The sequence below is a fragment of the Sorex araneus genome, chromosome 1 (assembly GCF_027595985.1).
Source record: "Sorex araneus isolate mSorAra2 chromosome 1, mSorAra2.pri, whole genome shotgun sequence".
NCBI lineage: Eukaryota > Metazoa > Chordata > Mammalia > Eulipotyphla > Soricidae > Sorex > Sorex araneus.
In genome coordinates, this window is record NC_073302.1 from 361,538,600 (window position 1) to 361,559,795 (window position 21,196).

Genomic DNA, 21,196 nt, shown 5'->3' on the forward strand with positions numbered 1-21,196 from the left:
AGAACAAACAAGCCCAAACAAACCCTCTGCACATATGTCTAAGTGACAAGGCAGAGATTCCCTTTCTTCACCTGGGGATCTCCAGAGAGGGGCTCTCAGGATGGCCCCCGAGCATACACCAGGATTTGAACTCATGGCCTTAGGCTTGTGGCGAAAGGTGCCACGGGTTCTCTAAAATAGATCTTTCCTAAGTTTCTTTCCGGATTATGTATTGACTTCTCAGATTCACAGAAGATGCTGGTGCAACTGAACGATAAGAAAAACTGTTTTAAGGAACCCACAAAGACCATGGGACAGACGCCAGCAACCACGCTGGCAGCGGGGCCCAGACCGAGCCTCGGCTCAGCGGAATGTGACTGTCTGAAAATGAAAATTTACTATTTGACTGTTGAGTGAGCTAAATTCCTTGGGTGTAAAAGATGCTTCCCTGAGCAACTGAGATGGGTTAAACCAATCTGCCTCTGATAATGAGCATTTCAGGGAGCTTCACAAGCTTGCCACAGTAGGGAGAACTTGGAGAACAGAGCAGAGAATCTGAAAGGATTGATACATTCCTCTGTTGATTAAGACTGTTGTCAAACGCACACCATCTATTCCTAAAAGCAGGCAATTTTTAAAATGACTGGCAATTATATGGAGAGCCTGAAGACTGTCCTTATTCTCTAACCTGAGGTGTAGTATGTCATCTCGTGTGTCTGCGGTCTTCGCCTCGTAAGAAGGGTCATCAGAGACCCAACATCAGAGTCACGAGACAGATAACTCCGAGTATGGGTGGCACGTAATAGCTCCTACTGCAGAGCAAACGATCAAGATACCAAGATGTGCTTGTAGTTCTTGAGACATAACAATTTTACTTCTGAAACCATTTTCAGGAAATAAGTTTTAGGGGGAAAGGCATGAATGTATGCTGTTTTCTAATAAATTCAGAAGCAGCTAAGACTCCCAGCACAGAAAACTAGGCAAATAAATTATGGTACTTCTATACAGGAAAATATTACGTAGTTACAAAGATTTTCAAAGATTCTTAAGATGTTTAAAATGATAGCAGCCATTAAGTGGGGGAAAGATACAAAAATATAAGTGCCAAAAATTATATGTATAAAATATATAAAGATAATTACATGAATATAATATAAACATATGCACTGTAGCACTGTCGTCCTGTTGTTCACCAATTCACTCGTAAGTGGGCACCAGTAACGTTTCCATTGTGAACCTTGTTGTTTCTGTTTTTGGCATATCAAATATGCCACGGGTAGCTTGCCAGGTTCTGCTGTGTGGGCAGCATACTCTTGGTAGCTTGCTAGGCTCCCGGAGAGGGACAGAGGAATCAAACCCAGGTCAGCTGCATGCAAGGCAAATGCCCTACTCGCTGTGCTATCACTCCAGCCCAAAATATACATGTAAGATATAAAAATATAAATATCTATTACCTTATATTTAGATAAATATAAAATTAGACTCTTCAAAAAATTAAGAAGGCAAAATTTGAAAAATGTTTAAAATGGTTATGTAATGAAAATATGGGTAATTTCAATATTTCCCTTCCCTTTGTTCTATGAGTTCTAAAAAAATTTATAGGATTAAATATACTATAAATTGGGGGTAATGCTATAATTTATGAAGTCCTTTTAGAGACTCATGCTTACGATACATTTCTTAACTATAGTGTTATCTTTTGGGGGGTTTGCCAAACCTTTTTGGGCCACACCTGGCAGTGCTCAGGGTGTACTCCTGCCTCTGTGCTCAGGGATCACTTGTGGCAGCACTTGGGGGGAACCATACGTGGTGCCTGCGATCAAACGAGGGTCGGCTCTGTGCAAAGCAAGAGCCTTAGCCCCTGCCCTACAGCTCTGACCTCTAGCTATATTCTCATTGGTAACAACTTTTGGATCTTTGATACTTCAAGATTAAACTCAGTTACTGAGACTAAAAACCAGACCCATACTTGTGTTTGTCTTATCACCAAAGGAACTCAGATGTCTGCCACCTGCAGGTAATCCCGGGATTTACTGCAGAAGGAGACGGAGGGAGGCAGGGCATCCACTGCCAACGCACTCCCTGTTTCTCAAGGGTTCTGTCCTCACGGCAAAGAGCTGCTGTGCAGGAGGAAGCACTGGCCTTGGAGACGCCGTCTGGGCTGACCCTCGCACCCGACTCTGGGACCCTGGGGCTCAACTTAACAAGGGAAGGTACAAGACTATGTCTGGCGGAAAACAGGGATGTACAGCCTCGAGGCAGCCCATGCTGTGCTTATTCGACCAGCACAGCACCCGAAGTGAAGAGTGAGGCTGCGACCCGCCTGGCTCCTAACCCAGGGAGCACCAGGATATGGAGCTAGTCACTGCCATGCTCTGAAAAAGGACTTAATTTTCACTAAGATAGGATTTCTTCCATTAGAAATTCTTCCTCCTTTTTTTTTTTTTTTCCTTTTTGGGTCACACCCGCGATGCACAGGGCTTACTCCTGGTTCTTGCTTATGCACGCAGGAGTTACTCCTGACGGTGCTCAGGGGACCCTATGGGATGCTGGGAATCGAACCCCAGTTGGCCACATGCAAGGCAAATGCCCTTCCCACTGTGCCACCGCTCCAGCCCCCACTTCCTCCTTTCCTTACCTGCCTGATACATCACAACCTCCCAGAGCAGAGTTAACTCAGGCAGATGATGTCTCCAATTCTTTAGATTCCTATCCCCCCCTTTACCCCCGCAAGAACTTGTATGCTGTAGGACATTTCGGTTACATGGAAGATTGATTTTCAGGACTGCTCAGCCTCGGGCCAACTTCTCCCCTGCTGGGAAAAGCACAGGCTACTGGCACTGACACAAAGGGGCTCTCACTGCCCTGCGTGTATGACACAGGGTAGCAGGGGTCTGGCCTAGTCTGACTCCCATTTAATGTTCTTCCTACTCAACACGCAGGGAAGAAGAGCTGGCAGGTAACTGAAACCAGAACAGCTACACAATGACGACAACCAGACAGAGAGAGATGCCTAGCCTTGGCCTTTGGGATAATTCCAATCCAGTTAATAATCAAAAACACATCAACTAAGGGCGGCATGGGGAGTGGGGTGAACGGGAAACCACAGCTAAAATGTGAGGATTTGCAGCACTGTACACAACAGGCAGCAGGGGGCGCTGTGGCTTAAGGGCACCTGGGGAGTTCCCTCCAGGGCGTCTGCCTGAAGCGCCCCTTCTTCCTTTGCAGCGGTACACCCACTTTAGGAAACCTTCCCGAGACAAAGGTCGGGGAGACACGGTCACTGCAACTCCACAGGGGAAAGCATAATCTTGAATGATCCATGTTCTTTTTTATTCCCTACATTTCCACTGAGACTACATGAAATCAACAATATTTTGTGCTTATTTTAAAAAACTGACCCCAACAAAAGCACCACACACACACACACACACACACACACACACAAAACCACACAACAAAGCACTGCTGTGTCCATTAGCTACTTGGGAGACCAAAGGGTTACTTACCGCAAAGACCCCTCTGACCACCCAGCCGTGATGTTGCCGTAAAGTCTTACCATACGCGTTATCTTGAAAAGAAAAAGACTTCATTAGGAACAAGCAGACTGGAACTGGAGGGGCGATTTATCTCATCCTTTCTAACATATTCACAGCATGATCTACTGGGATTAGCAAACAATGGGAAAGGGTTGATGGCAAGGTAGTGATCTCCATAAGGATAGGATAGCAAAGAATTTTACACAGTTTTTTAAAAAAATAAAAACAACTATTCCCATGTTTACTCTGTGTCAATATATCTGAACTTCAGCTTACCACAGTGGGGAAAATTCAATACACAGATAGAAATGAAGTGGGAGAAAAGGATATTGAAAAACAAAGACTAAATGCAACTAGGAATGTACTACAAACACATAAAAATGTGATTTGAAATGTTTTTGAAATGTGTGACCTTTAGCTACTTCCTTAGTTGCTCTTTTGAATCATCTGCTTCCACCATTGTTCCTTTTATTTATTTATTTATTATTATTTTTTTTATTGAATCACCATGTTGAAAGTTACAAAGCTTTAAAGCTTAAGTCTCAGTTACATAATGCTCGAACACCCATCCCTCCACCAATGCTTGTATTCCACCACCAAGAACCACAGTAAACCTCCCACCCCACCCCACCCTGCCCCCCGGTCCCCCACTCCATCTGTGTAGTTGGTAAGTTACACTTTACTTTCTTTTTACCTTAATTACATACAACAACAACAACAACAACAACAAAAAAAACCTCACTATTATTGTTTGGAGTTTCCCCCCCAGAGTCGGACCTGCTGGAAAGGAAGCATTTGATAATTTGTTTTCCACTGCTGCGATTGAGGAGATATGAGGTCATGTGGCCACAGTAGTGGCTGTGAGGTTCTAGGTTTCTGTATTTTAGTATTTTAGTGACTAAGTCCAGACGGCTTTCTGCCAGAGGTTGCATCTTTGCTAGATCGTACCTCTCTGCTACTTTATATTCCACATATGAGTGCAATCTTACCATTGTTCCTTTTAATTGTAGCAGTGATGGTGGTCCTAAATGTCTCTTTCTATGACTGAATCGACAGCATTCTGCAGCATTAAAGCAGCAAACCATTAAAAATTTTGGCCAGTGAAATAGCTCAGTGGGTTAGGGGGCATGCTTTGCATGCAGAAGGCCTCCGTTCCATCACTGACATGACTCAGACCCTGTTAGGACAGATCCCTAAGCACTGATGAGTGTGACCCCAAAACTCCAACCAATCAACCAGCAAGAGAAAGAAAACAATGACTTGAGATTATTAAGCTCCCTGCAAAGTAATTGTTCAGGCCTATTAATAAAAAATTAATTATATACTAAACTTAAAGATCAATTATTGAGACTTGAGAGATAGTCCAGTGGGTAGGGCACTTGCCTTGCATTCAGTCAACCCATGTTTGATTCCTGGCATCCCATATGATCTCCTAAGCCCCACCAGGAATAATTCCTGAGTGTAGAGCTAGAAATTACCCCGAGTACCACCAGGTGTTGCCCCAAAACCAAAATAAATAAATAAATAAAGATAATCTATTATTTTTGCCCCGATGTGTTTTAAAGTGAAATTTTTAAAAACTGGTCTATAATAATATTATTGAAAAAAATTTTAAAAAGATCCATGGTTCTATGCAAGGGTGTGTTCCTAAAGGCTTTGAATAATTTAACATTAGCAAAATTAATTAAAAAATGTTTTTCCATAAGAATAAATTCATTCTTAATGAGTCAGAAAGAAAGAGACAGACATAGAAAAATTGCACTCATATGTGGAATATAAGTAGCATAGAGATACAAGCTAGCAATGATGCAACTTCTGGCAGAAATTCCTCTGGACTTAATTACTAAAATACTAAAATACAGAAATCCAGAACCTTGCGGCCGCTATTGTGGCCACATGACCTCATATCTCTTCATTCTCAGCATTGGAAAACAAATTATCAAATGCTTCCTTTCCAGCTGGTCCGACTCTGGGGCGGGGAGAAACTCCAAACAATAATAGTGAGTTTTTTGTTTGAACGTAATCAAAGTAAAGTGAAATTTATCAACTACACAGGTGGGAGGGGGCCTGGAGGGACAGGAGGGTTGGGGGGGAGGTTTACTGTGGTTCTTGGTGGTGGAATATGTGCACTGGTGAAGGGATGGGTGTTCGAGCATTATGTAACTAAGACTTAAGCCTGAAAGCTTTGTAACTTTCCACATGGTGATTCAATAAAAAAAAAAAGAATAAATTCATTCTTATGATGCTTATATCTACATCATCATAGAACATTTTAATTTCAATGCTGTGCTTTATTTTCCAATCATCATCTCCATTAGTGCTCACTCCTAAACTAGTAGTGTGCCGGACCAGAGAGGTAGTACAGCAGAAAGGCACTTGACTTGCATGTGGATGATCTATTTCGATCACCAGCATCCTATATGGTCCCCTAAGCACCACTACAAGTTATCCCTGAGTGCAGAGACAGGAGGAATCCCTGAGCACCACGGAATATGGCCCCATCTCCCACAAACAAACAAATAAATAGCATAGCCTGTGGGCAGGGTGACTCTTGGACCTTCATGCTTTACCATATCTAGTTCATATTCCAGGTGCATGTGCTAGCTTGAGCAAAAGCACAAAAACTACCATCACTTAATCAATGCTTAGTGACATTAGGAGATGCAAAAATCTTCTTAATCATAACAAGATGCTAAAATAACTGAAAATATTACTGAAATCACAAACACAGTTCCTATGAATTGAAAAGTAACATGGTCACAGGATACTGCCAAAGGACATCAGACATCTATCTGCAGTAACTGGCCTTCCATTGTGGGACTGGTTGCTTTAACCCAGTTTATGATCTACTCAAGTCCTATAACTCTGAAATCAAAAAACTTAAAAAAATTCTTCTGCTTCTTTTAGTTACAACCTATTTTCAATTTTACATCAAGTTTACATAAAATACAACAATATCTTATATGAAAGAAGACATTTAAAATGTAATAGCACATTTCCTTGGCTATCTAAAGCTTAGAGACTTTAGGTTGAAATTCCAGCATCCAGTTTGATAGTCAAAGCAGATTAACAGGCAGAATAAGCAGGCAGAAAATACTAGACACAGCCGTTTCAAGTCTTCAAGACAGCCAATTTCCCACCCATCATAGGAGTTATGTGGGCTGGCAAATAGGGTAACAAGTCCATGATCAGAGAGGAGACAGAGGGAATACATACTTTCTTATGACCCAGGCAAGGAATTAACTGCCGTTATCAATAGCAAATGAATGTCAATGCCTAATGGACCAGCAGACAGATGCAATGAGACAGCAACTCCATTCAGCAGGAATTCAGTGAGGGTGCCACGCTTTCCAACTGTGACGGGCAGCAGAGATCCATGGGCATTTGAGACTCAGTCCCCTGCCTCAGGAAGCTCACCAGCTTATAAGAAAGCCAGTATTTAAATAAATTATTATTATGAAAAGCCCTAATTGCCCCAGAAGAAACTTGTATTCAATGCTGCAAGGACAGAAAGAAGAGCAGCATACAGTGGCGAGAGGGTGGGTGGTGGGGTCTTAAATGCTGGCTTTGACAAGAAGGGGGTGGCAGTGAGTGAAGGGGAAGGAGCAGGCTGGAGCTGTGACAGAGGCTGGCATACCGGGCCCTGGGGGCAGCTCACTGGTGCTGGACTTAAACTGTGAGGACCTTTATACTCCTTGTCAAGAATTCAGAACTTTGCTTAAGGAAGACCAGCAGTGAAAAAAAAAAAAGTAACAATTACTGTTTTTTCCCCCACAAAAGAAATGTTCATTGTATTTTATAGCCCTTACCATGCAGTAAACACTTTTTTTCCCAAAGCATACTTCAGGAGTGAAAGACTGTTGTTCCTTGACTTTGAAATGCAATAAGTTTCACAACTCTTCTTATATTTTTTTACAGTAAATACTAGTTTTTATTCTGATTAGTTTGATGAATTAAAAATTATTTTTATTAAAGTACTGTGATCTACAAAGTTATTCATAGTTGAGCTTTAGACATGAAATACAAATCTCATTTGTACAAAGAAATATGTGATCACTTCCAAAATGGAGGTACGGTGCCACCAGCAGGCCAACTTGTACCTGTGGGGAGAATGCATCAGCAGGCTGATGGTGCCTTCAGGCTTCCTGATACCTTAAAATCGCCACTGTGCCTTTGGCCAGACCCAACAAACTGGGGCCAAATTTACCAAGAATTTAAATAGCCAAAAGTTAGGTATGTGGGAGCCACACCCACAGACCACTGCCAGTTCAGCTATACAAGCTCATTTATTTGCCTTGCTTCAGAAATGCATAAATAAATCTCAAAAGCGATAAAAACCGCAGTTAATCTCGGACCTGCGCATGGCTGAACAGACCTGGGTAAATCAGAGGGGGGCAGGTTAGGCTGGTGACCAACCAAGCAGAGCCTCTTGCTTCCACAATCCAAAACTGCTGCCAAGCCCTGACCTGACCCCACTGTCTCAGGACAGACTTCATCAAGATAGAATCTGATGAAAATTCGGGTATGTGGATTTTGTGACTGAAATCACCAGGCTTTATCGGAGTTGGGATGGGCTACCCCCTCCCACCTCCCAATACTTCTGGAAGCACTGGCAGTCACCCCCATGAACCAACTCCAGCACCACCCTGTAAGCTCTACCACTGGCCTTGCTTCAGAGACCCCTAAATAAATCTCAAAAGAGATTGAAAGCCACAGCTAATCTCAGACCTGTGCATGGCTGAACAGACTGGGGTAAATTGGAGGGGTGGGTTGGCCTGGGCCCAACCTCCGGCAGCCGCTTGCTTCCACAATCCAAAATTGCCTCCTACCCCCGGCCTGTCTCCACCATCTCAGGAAGGACTTCACCAAGATAAAATCTGCTGAAAATTCGGGTATGTAGGTTTTGTGACTGAAATCTCCAGGCTTTCTCGGGGTTGAGATGGGCTACCTCCCCCACTTCCCTGTACTTCTGGAAGCCTCGGCAGTCACATCCACACCCCACAGCAGCCACCCAATTGAAAAGCTACTCCAGCCTTACAGTCCTGATAAAAGCACTGAACACCCTGAACAAACACCATGACCTCTTAGCACCTGTATTGCAAACCATGACACACAAAAGGAAAAGGAGAGAGAGAGAGCAAGAAGGAAAGTGCCTCCCATAGAGGGAGGCTGGGAATGGGGCTGGGGGGTGGAGGATGGTGGTAAGAAACAGGGAACACTGGTGGTGGGAAGTGTACACTGGTGGAGGGATAGGTGCTGACCATTGTGTGACTGAAACCCAATCATGAACAGCATTGTAATGGCCTGTCTAATGATATTTATGATATTTATTTTAAAAAAGTTTTTTAAAGTACTGTGGAGTTCATGTCCAATTCAATCAGCTTAGTCAACAGCTGAAAAAAATAGCAGTAGTTTTATATTTAAAAATAAAATGGGAAAAATAATTGGGGGAAAGGAACTGAAAAAGCCAATCACATCTCCCAGAGATCACCATCATGGGCATTCTGCTGGGGTATTCTCTTGACCTTTTTTCTCATAGAGAGGATTATTTTCTCCTAGTAACAAAGTCCTGGTGATTCTGATCTGGAACTGTGGTAGTGAAGATGAGACTCACACTGGCTTACAGAAACAGTAAATGTGGCTATCTTGGACCCTGAGCCCGGGCTCCAATGCCCCACTAGCTTAACAAACCACGTCTTTGCAGAGGCTCTAGATTCAGTGCCATGACCCCCACCCCTCACCTGCCCACGTCCCCCCACAAGACTGTATGCCTTTCCCACACTTCAGCATTGAAGTCAACCATGAAAAAGGGTCAGAGGCACTTTTGGATGCCAATTTCTCCAGCAAGAATTAAGGAAACAAATGTGCTGTGAGCTGGAATACGCAGCCTGCCAGGTGTGAGGAAGGGAGCATCTGAACGGCAGCTCCAGCTGTGCTGTCCTCCCGTCTGGCCATCTGGATGCAGCTGATCCTTTCTGGGACCAGCACCCAAAGCAACTGTCCCCACAGGCAAAACGTAGGCCAGTGAGACTTTCAGCAAAGATGAAGTTGGAGAATTTGGGCTGGGTCCTGACTCAAACCCAAAGGCCAGCGCTGCTACTTAATATCAACAATGGAAATAAAAACTCATTAGAAAAAAAAAACAACACTTGCCAAAAAATCCTAGCTAACTTAACAGAGCTGCAAATATCCATGCATGGGAAGCTGCATTAAAATAAGATGGAGTATAAGCCTGACCTATTTTGGATACCTAGAGAAGATAATGAAATACATTAATCTTCTCTGTAATACCCATTCATTTTTCATAATGCATGTTCTATAATCTGGGAGTATTTTTGGCCTCTGAAAGACACAAATTATACCCTTCTCCAAGCTCTTTGAGATGTGTCAGTTTTTCAGAGATTGAATCAAAATTTCTATGTAGAAAGCTTTAACAATTCACCCTCCTCCCTTTCTGAGGAAGGAACTCTCTCCATTGTTGGAGATGTTCTTCCTATTCCAGTGAAGGGATAGGAGGCTCTGAGACAGTGACTGACCCAAGGTCACAAAGCTTAAAGCAGTGACAACTTGAGGCATTCTTGTCACATTAAAACATTCTGGGGAGCACCCTCCGCCAAGATGTGATCCGAGCGGCCGCACATGTGTGGTCTCTCTGTTGCTGAATGACCATGATCCCAGAGGCCACCTATCTACTTTTGGCACCAGTAGCTTCTTGCAGAAATGTCTCTAGACTGTGAACGAAGCCACGGGTTTTTCTCTCTCAGCTTTTCCTTTGAGGAAGGGGTTGGGGGGGGGTGGCAACTGCCATATTATAAGGACCACTAAAGAGAGTATGAGCTTGCAATGATGCAATTTCTGGCAGAAATTTCCCTGGACTTAGTTACTAAAATACTGAAATACAGAAATCCCAAACCTCATATCTCTTCATTCTCAGCAATGGAAAACAAATGATAAAATGCTTCCTTTTCAGCAGGTCTGATTTTGAGGGGGAAACTCCAAACAATACGAGTGAGTTTTCTGTTGAAATATTGAATGTAATCAAAGTAAAGAGAAAGTAAAGTGAAAATTATCAGCTATACAGGCGGGAGGGGGTGATATGGGAGGTATACTGGGGTTCTTGGTGGTGGAACATGTGTACAGGTGAAGGGATGGATGTTCAATCATTGTATAGCTGAGACTTAAGCCTGAAAGCTTTGTAACTTTCCACATGGTGCCTCAATTAAAAAAAAAAACCATTCGGGGGGGGGGGGGAAGACTACATTTATTCTTTGTGAAGCAAAATAATCAAAATAAAAATTGTGCCTTTTTCAGCTAGTTGAGCATAGTTATAATTCTATTAATGATAACAACTTGTAAAGTTACTGTGGATTGTAGCAAGGGCATCAGATAGATGAAATCTAAGTTCTTTGGGGTGCACGTGTGTGTGTTTGTGTGTGTGTGTGTGTATGTGTGTGTGTAACAACGGGTGGTGCTCACAGTTTACTCCAGGAAACCACAGAGTGCCAAGGATCAGACCTGGGTCAGTCACATGCAAAGCAAGTGCCTAAGTCCCTGCATTAACTCTAGACTTCTTCTTAGATTCTAAGCTTTAAGACAGTGCTTGGGAAGTTGACAAAGTCAGCAAAGGTGGAATAAACTGTTTGCTGATCTCAGGAAATGACAAAGCCAGCTCTGGAAATGAGTAAACGAAGCAGGATTCAGGAACCAGGAGGGAGAGGAGAGCCGGGGTCAAGTGCGGCAGGCAGTGGGGGAAGGTGGGCAGCGGAAGTCCACCTCCTGGCGGGCAATGATGAGAGAGGAATGTCCTGCATCTGGATAACAACGGTAAGAACCTCTGCCCTGCAAAGTGGCCAAATGCTAAAATGTGCTTGTTAAAGAAGTGAGCTGGAGGGTGAGGGTGCGGAAGGAGCTTGGGGTCATCGTGGAGGGATACAGACATTGGAGGCGGAACATTGATCATACCTGGAATTCTACTGCTGACAGCTTTGGAAGTCAGGGAGGGTGTTTTCCTTGCACATGGCTGACTAGGGTGCGACACCCCTTATGGTCCTCTGAGCATTGCTAGGAATGATCCCTGAATTCATAATGAGGAGTAGTCCCTGAGCACTGCCAGGTGTGGCCCCCAAACCAAATAAATTTAAAAAAAAAAAAGAGAGAAAGAAATCAACACTTAAAATAAAGCACAGAGGTAAACAAAGAGAACAATACACCAGACTATGGTGTCTAGAAAGATGCAAAAAGTATCACTGTCATCCCATTGTTCATCGATTTGCTTGAGTGGGCGCCAGTAACGTCTCCATTCATCCCTGTAACATGCCTAGCATAGCCCAATGGCGTAGTGGGGGCTCTTTCAGGATCAGGGGAATGAGTACCATCGTTATTGCTGTTTTTGGCATATCGAGTATGCCACAGGTAACTTGCCGGGCTCTCCAAGAGGTATAATAATATATAAGAAGGAATAGTGCACACATTATTTAAAACAACTAGGCTTTTTGGGGGGGTGTGGGGCAGACCCAGCAGTGCTCAGGGTTGACTCCTGGCTCTGTGCTCAGGCATCATTCCTGGTGAGGCTTAGGGGACCAGATGGTGCCTGGGAATCAAAGCCAGATAGACCGTGTGCAAAGCAAGCGCCCTCCTGGCTGTGCTATCTCTAGAAAAACTTGCTATCTCATTCTCAAAGACAGGTCCCAGGATGAAGGGAGATGTGAATATTAAAATGCTAAAATTTAGAAAAGTAACGGAACATCACTATAATCTCAAGGTAGACAAAAAAGAGTCCAAAGCACAAAAGTTTTCTTTTGAATGACATGTCTAATAACACCCAATGTTGAATATCAAAGGACAGTATGAGAAAAAGAAAAAGGGTAGAAAGTAACAGAAAATATTTATAACTTGTAACTGGAAAGGATTCATGTCTTTTTTCTTGGGACACTGTCTCAGTGACTGATTTCCACAAGATAAAGAACATGTGGAAAAGAAGCATACAACACTGTTCATAACAGTGAGAATCTGGAACCAAAGTACTGGTCAACAATGTGTGTAGTTTATGAAACTGTCTGTACAATAGAGCACTGCGTAGCGGGGAAAGCAAATGAACCACGTCTGAACCCAGAAAATGAGGAGCATCTCAGCGCTGCAAAAAGGAGCATGTTCTCAGTTAAGAATCAGGAAGCAGCAGAGGCTTGAAAGTGAGGATGGAGTCTGAAAATTAATACCCAGCGAAAAGGGAAGAAAGTACCTAGCATGGCCCCAAGCCCAAGACTTAAAAACATGCTGCACTACATAGTGTTCATGGACCCGTGCAGACAAAATAAAAACATTAAGACACATTATATGGCAAATTCAGAGTTAAGATGTCCTCTGGATAATCAGAGGAACAGTGGGGAGGGGTAGTGCTGAATCAAGGGGTAAGGTACTGAATTATTCATATGTTTGGTTAATCAGTGGATACAGAGTTCTAGAGCATTTATAATTTGGAGGGAAAACTGAGCTACCAGGAAAGTAACCTCTGAATTCTAGTTACTAAACTCCAGGCAAAATGAATTGTATGGGATAAAGCCAAGCCAAAGTCTAGTGGACAAAAGTGAAACCTACCCAGATACATCCTTTGTGAACTTCAGCCACTACCAAGCCACAACTTATATTAGAAGCCAATTGTGTCACTTAGACACAGCTGTTCAGTGGCTAATGAAAGGCTATGATTTGATTTCCATTTCACAGTATTTTCAGAATAGTGAGTCAACTTATGATTTGATGCAAAATGTCTGATGATAAGCTCTGTATCTCTCTGACATAGCTCTCCTTGACTGTGAAAGTGCATGTCAAATACATAACTGAACATCCTTCAGAGATTTTTTTTTTCCTATGCTATGTTGAGAGATCTTGATTGGCTTCCTGTTTGCCTGATGTTTAGGGAGTGATTTTGAGGTGAAGCTGGAGTAGTGCTCTATCCCAGGGAGGAACTCTCCAGAGCATGTAGCCTTTAGTGCAACGGTGCATGAAATGAAAGGACAGCCTCTCTTCCTTTCAGGTACAAGGATGTGTTCCAAATGCTCTTTTGGATGTGGCATCTGTGAGTGGGAAGGCTCACATCTAGGGTTAACTCAACTCTTTGCTCAGAATAACCTCCAGAGAACTGGGGTGCAGAGCATTTCTTGGCAAGAGACCACCCAAAATGTGCCACTCGGATCATCACCAATGGGCATCTCCAGGATGGCTCATATGCAAAAGGACGCAGGATAAAGCCTTCGAATGCTTCAGAACTCTGCCACAGAACTGCAGCACTGCAATGACTAGGCATGCATTTTCCAGAGAGTTCTCCACTGCGTCATTTAGGATGTTTACAAACATATCCCCCCTATATTGGCCATGGTAATGGAATTTTATGAATTTACTCAACATCTTTCTTCAGCAGTGCCATCAAAAGGATTAGTTTTCATTTATTCCTACTTGCTGTTTTCAGGTTGGGAAAACATTCTTTAAGTCATTAAAAAATAATTATCATGAAGAAGGAGGCAAAATTAACTGATGCTATGGCTTACTCTAACACTTTTATTACCACTTATTTAATAATCACTCAGATACAGTCAAAATTCTTATATAATTAAAATGAAGTCTTGTGAGAGGGGAGTTTCCTGGCTCAAGATGAACAGCCTGAACAGGCTAGGGTAAATCGAAGGGGGGCTGGGTTGGCCTGGTGCCCACCCAAACAGAGCCCCCGGCAGCTGCTTACTTCCATAATCCAAAATTGCCGCCATACCCCTGGCCTGACTCCACTGTCTCAGGATGGACCTCACTAAGATAGTATCTGCTGAAAATTTGGGTATATGGATACTGTGACTGACACCTACAGACTTTCTCAGGGTTGGGTTGGGGGTACTTCCCCCCACCTCTCTGTACTTCCGGAAGCCTCAGCAGTCACTTCCACATCCCAAAGCATCACTGAATTGAAAAGCTACTCCAGCCTTACCGTCCCAATAAAAATATGGAAATCCCTGAACAAACACCATGACCTCTTAGCACCTGTATTGCAAACCATAATGCACAAAATCAGAAGGAGAGAGAGAGCAAGAAGGAAAGTGCCTCCCAAAGAGGGAGGCTGTGGATGGGGAGCTGAGGGATGGTGGGAGGGAAACAGAGGACCCTGGTGGTGGAAAATGTACACCGGGGGAGGGATGGGTATTGGATCATTGTATGACTGAAACTCAATTATGAACAGCTTTGTAATGGTCTATGTCATGGGGATCCAATTTAAAAGAATTAAAAATAGAAGTAATGTGGAGTTCATAACCAATTCAGTCAGCTTAATCAATGGCTAACCAATGGCTGAGTAAATAGCAGTACTCCTACATTAAACAAAAATTAAAAAAAAAAGATGAGCAGCCCTTAAACTGTAGCCTGGATCTGAACCACTCAATGACTTGCTAATCTGCTCCACCTTCAGAGTTTCTAAAAACATTATGGGTATGGCCTAGTGGTTGGTGTTTCTAAAAGTTTCCAGTTGAAGAAGATGCTACTGAAGAACAGCTCTCCCTCAAGATGTCCTCAACGGGCTTCCCAGCACCCGTCACTGTGGCCTGTGGACTGTTTTGAGCTAAATTAAGTGGGGGTTTTAAGTTTCAAGAGAAACTATGAACACTGCCACAACTACCGAGAAGACCGGGGAGTGTTATCCAGATTTAAGGTCATGCCCAGAAACCTCAGGTTACTGTCAAAACCTATCTATGTGGTAGAGCAAGTAGTTACAGGGGCCAGGAAAGAGTACACGTCTAGAATATGCCTGACCCAAGCTTGTGTCCTGGCACTATCGGTTCCCCATGCATGGCTGGGTGCAGCCCTAGAGACCCCCAAGCACTGCTGGGTGTGGCCCTAGAGGACCCCAGCAGCAGTCAACCCATTGGGTATCCCTGGCCCTGCAAGCTCAAGCAGCATCACATCCTTGGGCCCCTGCATTGAACTATCAATGTGGATGGCCCAGAATGGGGGGACCCCAGGGCCTCCTAAACACGCCCCTAATATACTAATAGTTTCTAATGTTTTGTCACAACTTACCTCCTCTCTCCTGAATCTCCAGGCTCCTACCCATTCCTTCACTGGGGATAAAAATCCTTGGTTTTGAAAAGGGACCAGGGTTCATGACTAAATCTCCAGGAAGATGCAAGGCAAGCAGCTAAAATTCAATGAAACACTGTTCCTGCAGCTAAAAACACACACGGGGCTGGAGCGATAGCACAGCAGGTAGGGCATTTGCCTTGCATGTGGCCGACCCGGGTTCGATTCCCAGCATCCCATATGGTCCCCTGAGCACCGCCAGGAATAATTCCTGAGTGCATGAGCCAGGAATAACCCCCTGAGCATCGCCAGGTGTGACCCAAAAAGAAAAAAAAAATTATGAAAACACACACATCCCCCAAAACAGCCCCACCTACACCCTATCACTAAAGCAACAACGCCAAGGGCACAATTCCACTGCTTCACAAATATTCTCTGCAGAGATGCCAAACTGAGAATAATTTCAGGTACCCTGTGTGCACCTGAGAACTCTAGGGTCTTCTCAAAGTCAGGTGGGCAACTCCCCTCACTCCACTGCTTCCAGAAGCACCGGCAGCGTGTCCACCTCCCCCAGCCAACTCACTGGCCCAGACCATAGATCCTGGTCTCTGGAAACCTCCAAATTCCTCAGTACAAAAATTCCAGTGGGAGCACACCAAATTAGATGGGAAGTAACATAGTAGCCAACCAAACTCAACAAACAAAAACAGTAACACAGATGGCTCATCTAACAACAAACAGCTTGATAAATTCTTGGATAAGGATTTAACAACCCTATGATGAGACATAATAACTTTCAAATAAAAAATGATTTTTTAATACTTATTGACATTAACATTGGAGCTTTGTTATCTGATCAGCTCAACTTTAGAACTAGGTCAACAGTTGTGGTTTTTGTCTACATAAAATTAAAAACAAAACAAAACAAAACAAAAATACCCTTTTTTTTAGAATGCCCTGCTGCAGAGGCAGGGTGGGTTGGTGAGGGATGGGGTGGGAGTGGAGGGAGGGATACTGGGATCATTGGTGGAGGAGAATGGGCACTGGTGGAGGGAGGGGTCAATGATCACTGTATGAGTGAAATGCAAACACAAAAGTTTATAAGTTTGTACATCACAGTGATTCTCTAATAAAAATTTTTTTCTTTTTCTTTTTTTTGCTTTTTGGGTCACACCTGGCAATGCAGGGGTTACTCCTGGCTCTGCACTTAGGAATCTCTCCTGGTGGTGCTTAAGGGACCATATGGGATGCTGGGAATCGAACCCAGGTCGGTCATGTGCAAGGCAAATGCCCTACCCGCTGTGCTATTGCTCCAGCCCCTAATAAAAAAAATTTTAAAAAATTAAAAAAAAAAAAACTTTAAAAAAAAAGGGAACCAATATGAAAGCTAAATTCAAAAATCAAAACGCCAGCCAGCTTCTCTAGACCATGACAATTGTACTTCCCTTGCCCTCCCCCCAAGCCTAAAGAGGACACTGACTCATCCTGCCCTTCCCCTGGAAGCTTCACCCTCGGTTCAGGTTTGCAGAGAAGACCGTGCTTCAGGGGAGCCACCAGGAGAGACTTCTGAGCATGCGGGCACCTTCCTCAGGACATGCTCCCCTGTTCCTGTGGCCACACAAGTCCCCAACTGTCCAACCTGCTGCTGGTTGCTGAGTAAAGCTCCTTCTAGACCTGTGACATCGTCTCGTGATGAACTGGCCCTTGAGCCACAGCCGGACTGGACCCGCCTGTTCACAGCTGACTCTAGAATTGGCAGCCATGTCCACTCTCCATAGGCACATGCTTGATTTCACCGTCTCTCTCCTCCATCCTGCCTGATGGATGGAGACGAGAGACCACAGGGGAAGGCGTGCATCCTGGCTACGCACTGTAGGAGGAAGCCTCTGTTTCCGCCCACCAGCTGCTGGGAGCAGTCTGATTTTTGACTGTCTCCACCCTAGATTTTTTAACATTCCTGCGAATTCCTGGGATCTTTCTAATAAACAGGAAGTTAACATGGCCCCAAATTAGATTCTTTCCCAAATCTTAGGCTCATGGAGACTAACCCAAAGAACTTAACCCAGCCAGACCACTCTGTAAGAACCCTGTATTCTCTGGAACATTATTGTCACTGACAAGTAATACAAAGACCCAATTTTCATATTAAAAAAAGCCAGTAAGTGAGCCACACTTAGTCTTACACTAGATTCCTCTCAGTTGAGGAGATTCCTCTTCTTTCCCTTCCATCTTCCAACAAACCATTCCATCTCCAACTCTGAGCCTAAACATCTTCATTACTCTATAATTTTCATCCTTGAAACTAATGAAGAACCTGGGACCCACGGACTAACACAGAGACTCGCCATCACCATGCCTGCATCTGTATCCGTTTAGTGGTGGGGAAAGGGGAGCACTTGAAAGATCTGATGAAATGCTGCTCAAGAGTCTAGGGGGACACTAGGTGCTCTGTATATATGACGACCGTTGTTAGGACTCAAACTCAATTTTATAACAGAAAACGTGTGAGCTAGTTTGCCTCTATATGGCATACGAACTGCACTTTCTCTTTCACCTGCCACCCAAAAGCACTCAATACAGACATGATGATGGCTGTGATTTGGAAAGGGAACTCCCTGCAGTCTGAGAGAAACGTGCATTAAAGAGCCTATGGCCGCCGAGTGGCTAATATCTAGGTATGATTCATAAAACTGTATCTGTCTGCGTGGAACCTGTGCTTGTCTGGAGGGGAAAAGGAGGAGAGCCAGGGCTCTCACAGAAACTGTGGAAACCATCCCCGGCATCAGGATGGGAACCTCACATTCACACCCTTTCCCTTCCCACGAAAAACAGAGTGAAGGGAAAGGCAGGGCAGAGCTGCGGCACACACTCCCTCCCAACACTGACCCTTCACATTTCTTCTCTCTCTTACCAAGTCAGCATCTCTAGGCCCTGTCTCCAAATCACACAAAAGGCAGTGTTGGTGCTCAGCAGGACACTGGGACGAGCCTCCGGACACTGCCCTGCAAGCAGGAAGCAGAAGAGAGGCCCCACTTTGAGTGAAGTGGGCAGGCTAAAGCTAAAGCTTGAGTCCGGATGATCTGGGAAGCACAGCATGCTCTCCTGTACCCGCCCGGTCATACCTTATCTTGGCAGTACAAGCAGCAGTTTCCCCCTCTCTCACACATCCTTAATCTGGTCTGACCTTCAAGTATTGGTATGAGCCTTCTCTTTGCTCTATGTGTAACCGACCACAAGAATGTGGGGGACATGATCTGTGGAGACTACATGTCCGGCTCCATATCTTCCTCTCATGTTTTGATCATTACAACATAGCTTTGACAGCATAGCTTGGACAGGACAATGTATACCGTGATGTTCTTTTGATGAATGCTTATCCTACATCTGTTAGTACTCTCGTTAGTGATTCTTTCTCTGTGATGAAGTCATTAGGATGTAACTGATAAAAAAAAAAAAATAGAATAAAAGGAGGCCTCTGGCAGTTGCTCTTCACCTCGAGCCAGATCAACGCTTCGGCCCTCCGTGCTCTATACATTCCTCTCGCGTGTCTTGTCTCTGTGCCTCTGGCCAAAAAAATATTCATGCAATAGGCAGAGGACTGGGAAGGCAAAGGGCAGAACTGGGGGTGTAGATGGGAATGGGTGGGGGCGGTAGGGATTATTGGCACAAGTAGGGCTTCAATTTCCCCTCCACCTCCAGAGGTCCAGGAGGCACAATCACTTGCTGCGTTTGACCCCATCCCACCTCCCACTGAGGGGTCCATGCAACTAGCATCACCTTCTTCCTAATGCAGACAACCAAAACACAGCCACAGTGACCAGCGGCAAGGGGCATCCACCAGGCACACAGAGCCGGCATCTTGTCTTCCTGTCTTCTACACTTCTGGTTGGGGGTGGTGGGACTCTTTCTCAGGGTAAAACGCCCACAGAAACAGGCGTCCGATGGAGGACTTTCTGGCTGGGACCTGCGCTTGGTAAACTTTCCACTGCTGCTTTGTGACAAAGCTCCACTGCCCGGGTGGGTTATCACTCCTAGTTCTGATGAGGACAACACCAACAGCAACACCAGCTAGTGAAGTGCTCACTGTGTGTGCTGTGCTACTCCGTGCCAGACAACTGCACAGGCATGACCCTCTTTCATCACTGGAACAGTCCTACTAGGAGATTTATATCATGGGTCCCATTGTATAGATGAGCAAACTGAGGCACAAAAGACTAAGCATGCATTTTGGTCCCCAAACTGGGCAATAATCTTTTAATCACATCATTATCACAATGATTCTATTCATGCTGCTTCAAAGAAAACCGAACAGCAACCTATTGACCAGTGGCCTACAGCTGCACGTGGTCTTCCGGCATGCACTGGATGCCTACAGCCCCAGCCCAGGCGGCTGTCAGCACATTTCCAACCCACATCTCCCTTGTGTGGCTTTGAGAGCAGCAATACGTGGGCACCAGTGCCAATGTGAGGTGTTTGTCTGGGTTCTAAGTATCTCAAAGGACTGAGCAAGAAACAATGCGCCAGAGAGAGAGTCCAGCGGGCCTGGGTTGGATTCCCAGCACCAGCTCCCCCAAGCCCTCTAAGAGGGATCCTGTTGTGAGCACAGAGCCAGAAGTAAGTCCTGAGCACCACCACATGTGGCCCCAAACAAAAACAATAACAAAAAAACAAACAAAAACAAAGAGCGGTAAAAGATAAAGAAGTGCAGAAGTTTATATCAGGGTGTTTTAATACGGCCTAAAGAGAGGCACCACATGTATGTGTGAATGTGTGTGTGTGCCTGAGTGTGTTGTATACATGTGTGCGTGTATGTGCATGTGTGTGAGTGCATGCATGCATGTGTGTTGAGAGTATATGTGTGCATATATGTGTGTGTGGGCTGGAGCAATAGCACAGTGGGTAGGATGTTTGCCTTGCATGTGTCTGACCCAGGTTCGATTCCTCTGCCCCTCTTGGAGAGCCCAGCAAGCTACCAAGAGTATCCTGCCCGCATGGCAGAGCCTGGCAAGCTACCCGTGGCATATTCTATATGCCAGAAACAATAACAAGTCTCACAATGGAGGCATTACTGGTGCCCACTCAAGCAAATCGATGAATGATGGGGCGACAGTGCGACAGTGCCACATGTATGTGTGCATTTGTGTGTGCATGTGTGTGTGAGTGTATATGCGTGTGTACATGTGTGCATGTGTATGCGCGTGCGTGTGTATGTGAAAATCAGGGTGCTATGCTGAGTGACTGGGAGTTCTTGGTGGTTCCTACTGGCATGTGCAGTGTGTGGGACAGAGTCCCTAGTGGGCGGTTAGTGGTCCTGGTTTCTCTACGTTCTGCTGGTGTCCATGTGAATGTCTGGAGGGCGGGTCTACCCCAGTCACAGGCTGGAGATCTCTCCACTGTTTCTGTCTCTGAGCTGACCGCCTTGGTTAGTCACTCGATCCCATTGCAGGCACGAGATACACATGTTAACCAGAAAGCAGTGTTTCTCTCTGATTGTGGGTAAATATGAAAAACTACTCTAGGGGCCAGAGCAATAGTGCAGCAATAAGGTATTTGCCTTGTATGAGGTGGGCCCTGGTACGACCTCTGGTCCCTCCTATGGTTCCCCGAGCCCACCGGGAATGATTCCT

General features: G+C 44.7%; 1 protein-coding gene across 1 annotated transcript in view; it reads right to left on the minus strand.

Annotated features, from left to right (window-relative positions):
- PLEKHA8 (pleckstrin homology domain containing A8) overlaps positions 1-21,196 on the minus strand; it is an 81,578-nt gene that overhangs the window by 7,645 nt on the left and 52,737 nt on the right. The window contains exon 13 of the mRNA XM_055139735.1: positions 3,489-3,550. Coding sequence (XP_054995710.1) covers positions 3,489-3,550 — 62 coding nt within the window. The remainder of the gene's footprint in view (positions 1-3,488; positions 3,551-21,196) is intronic.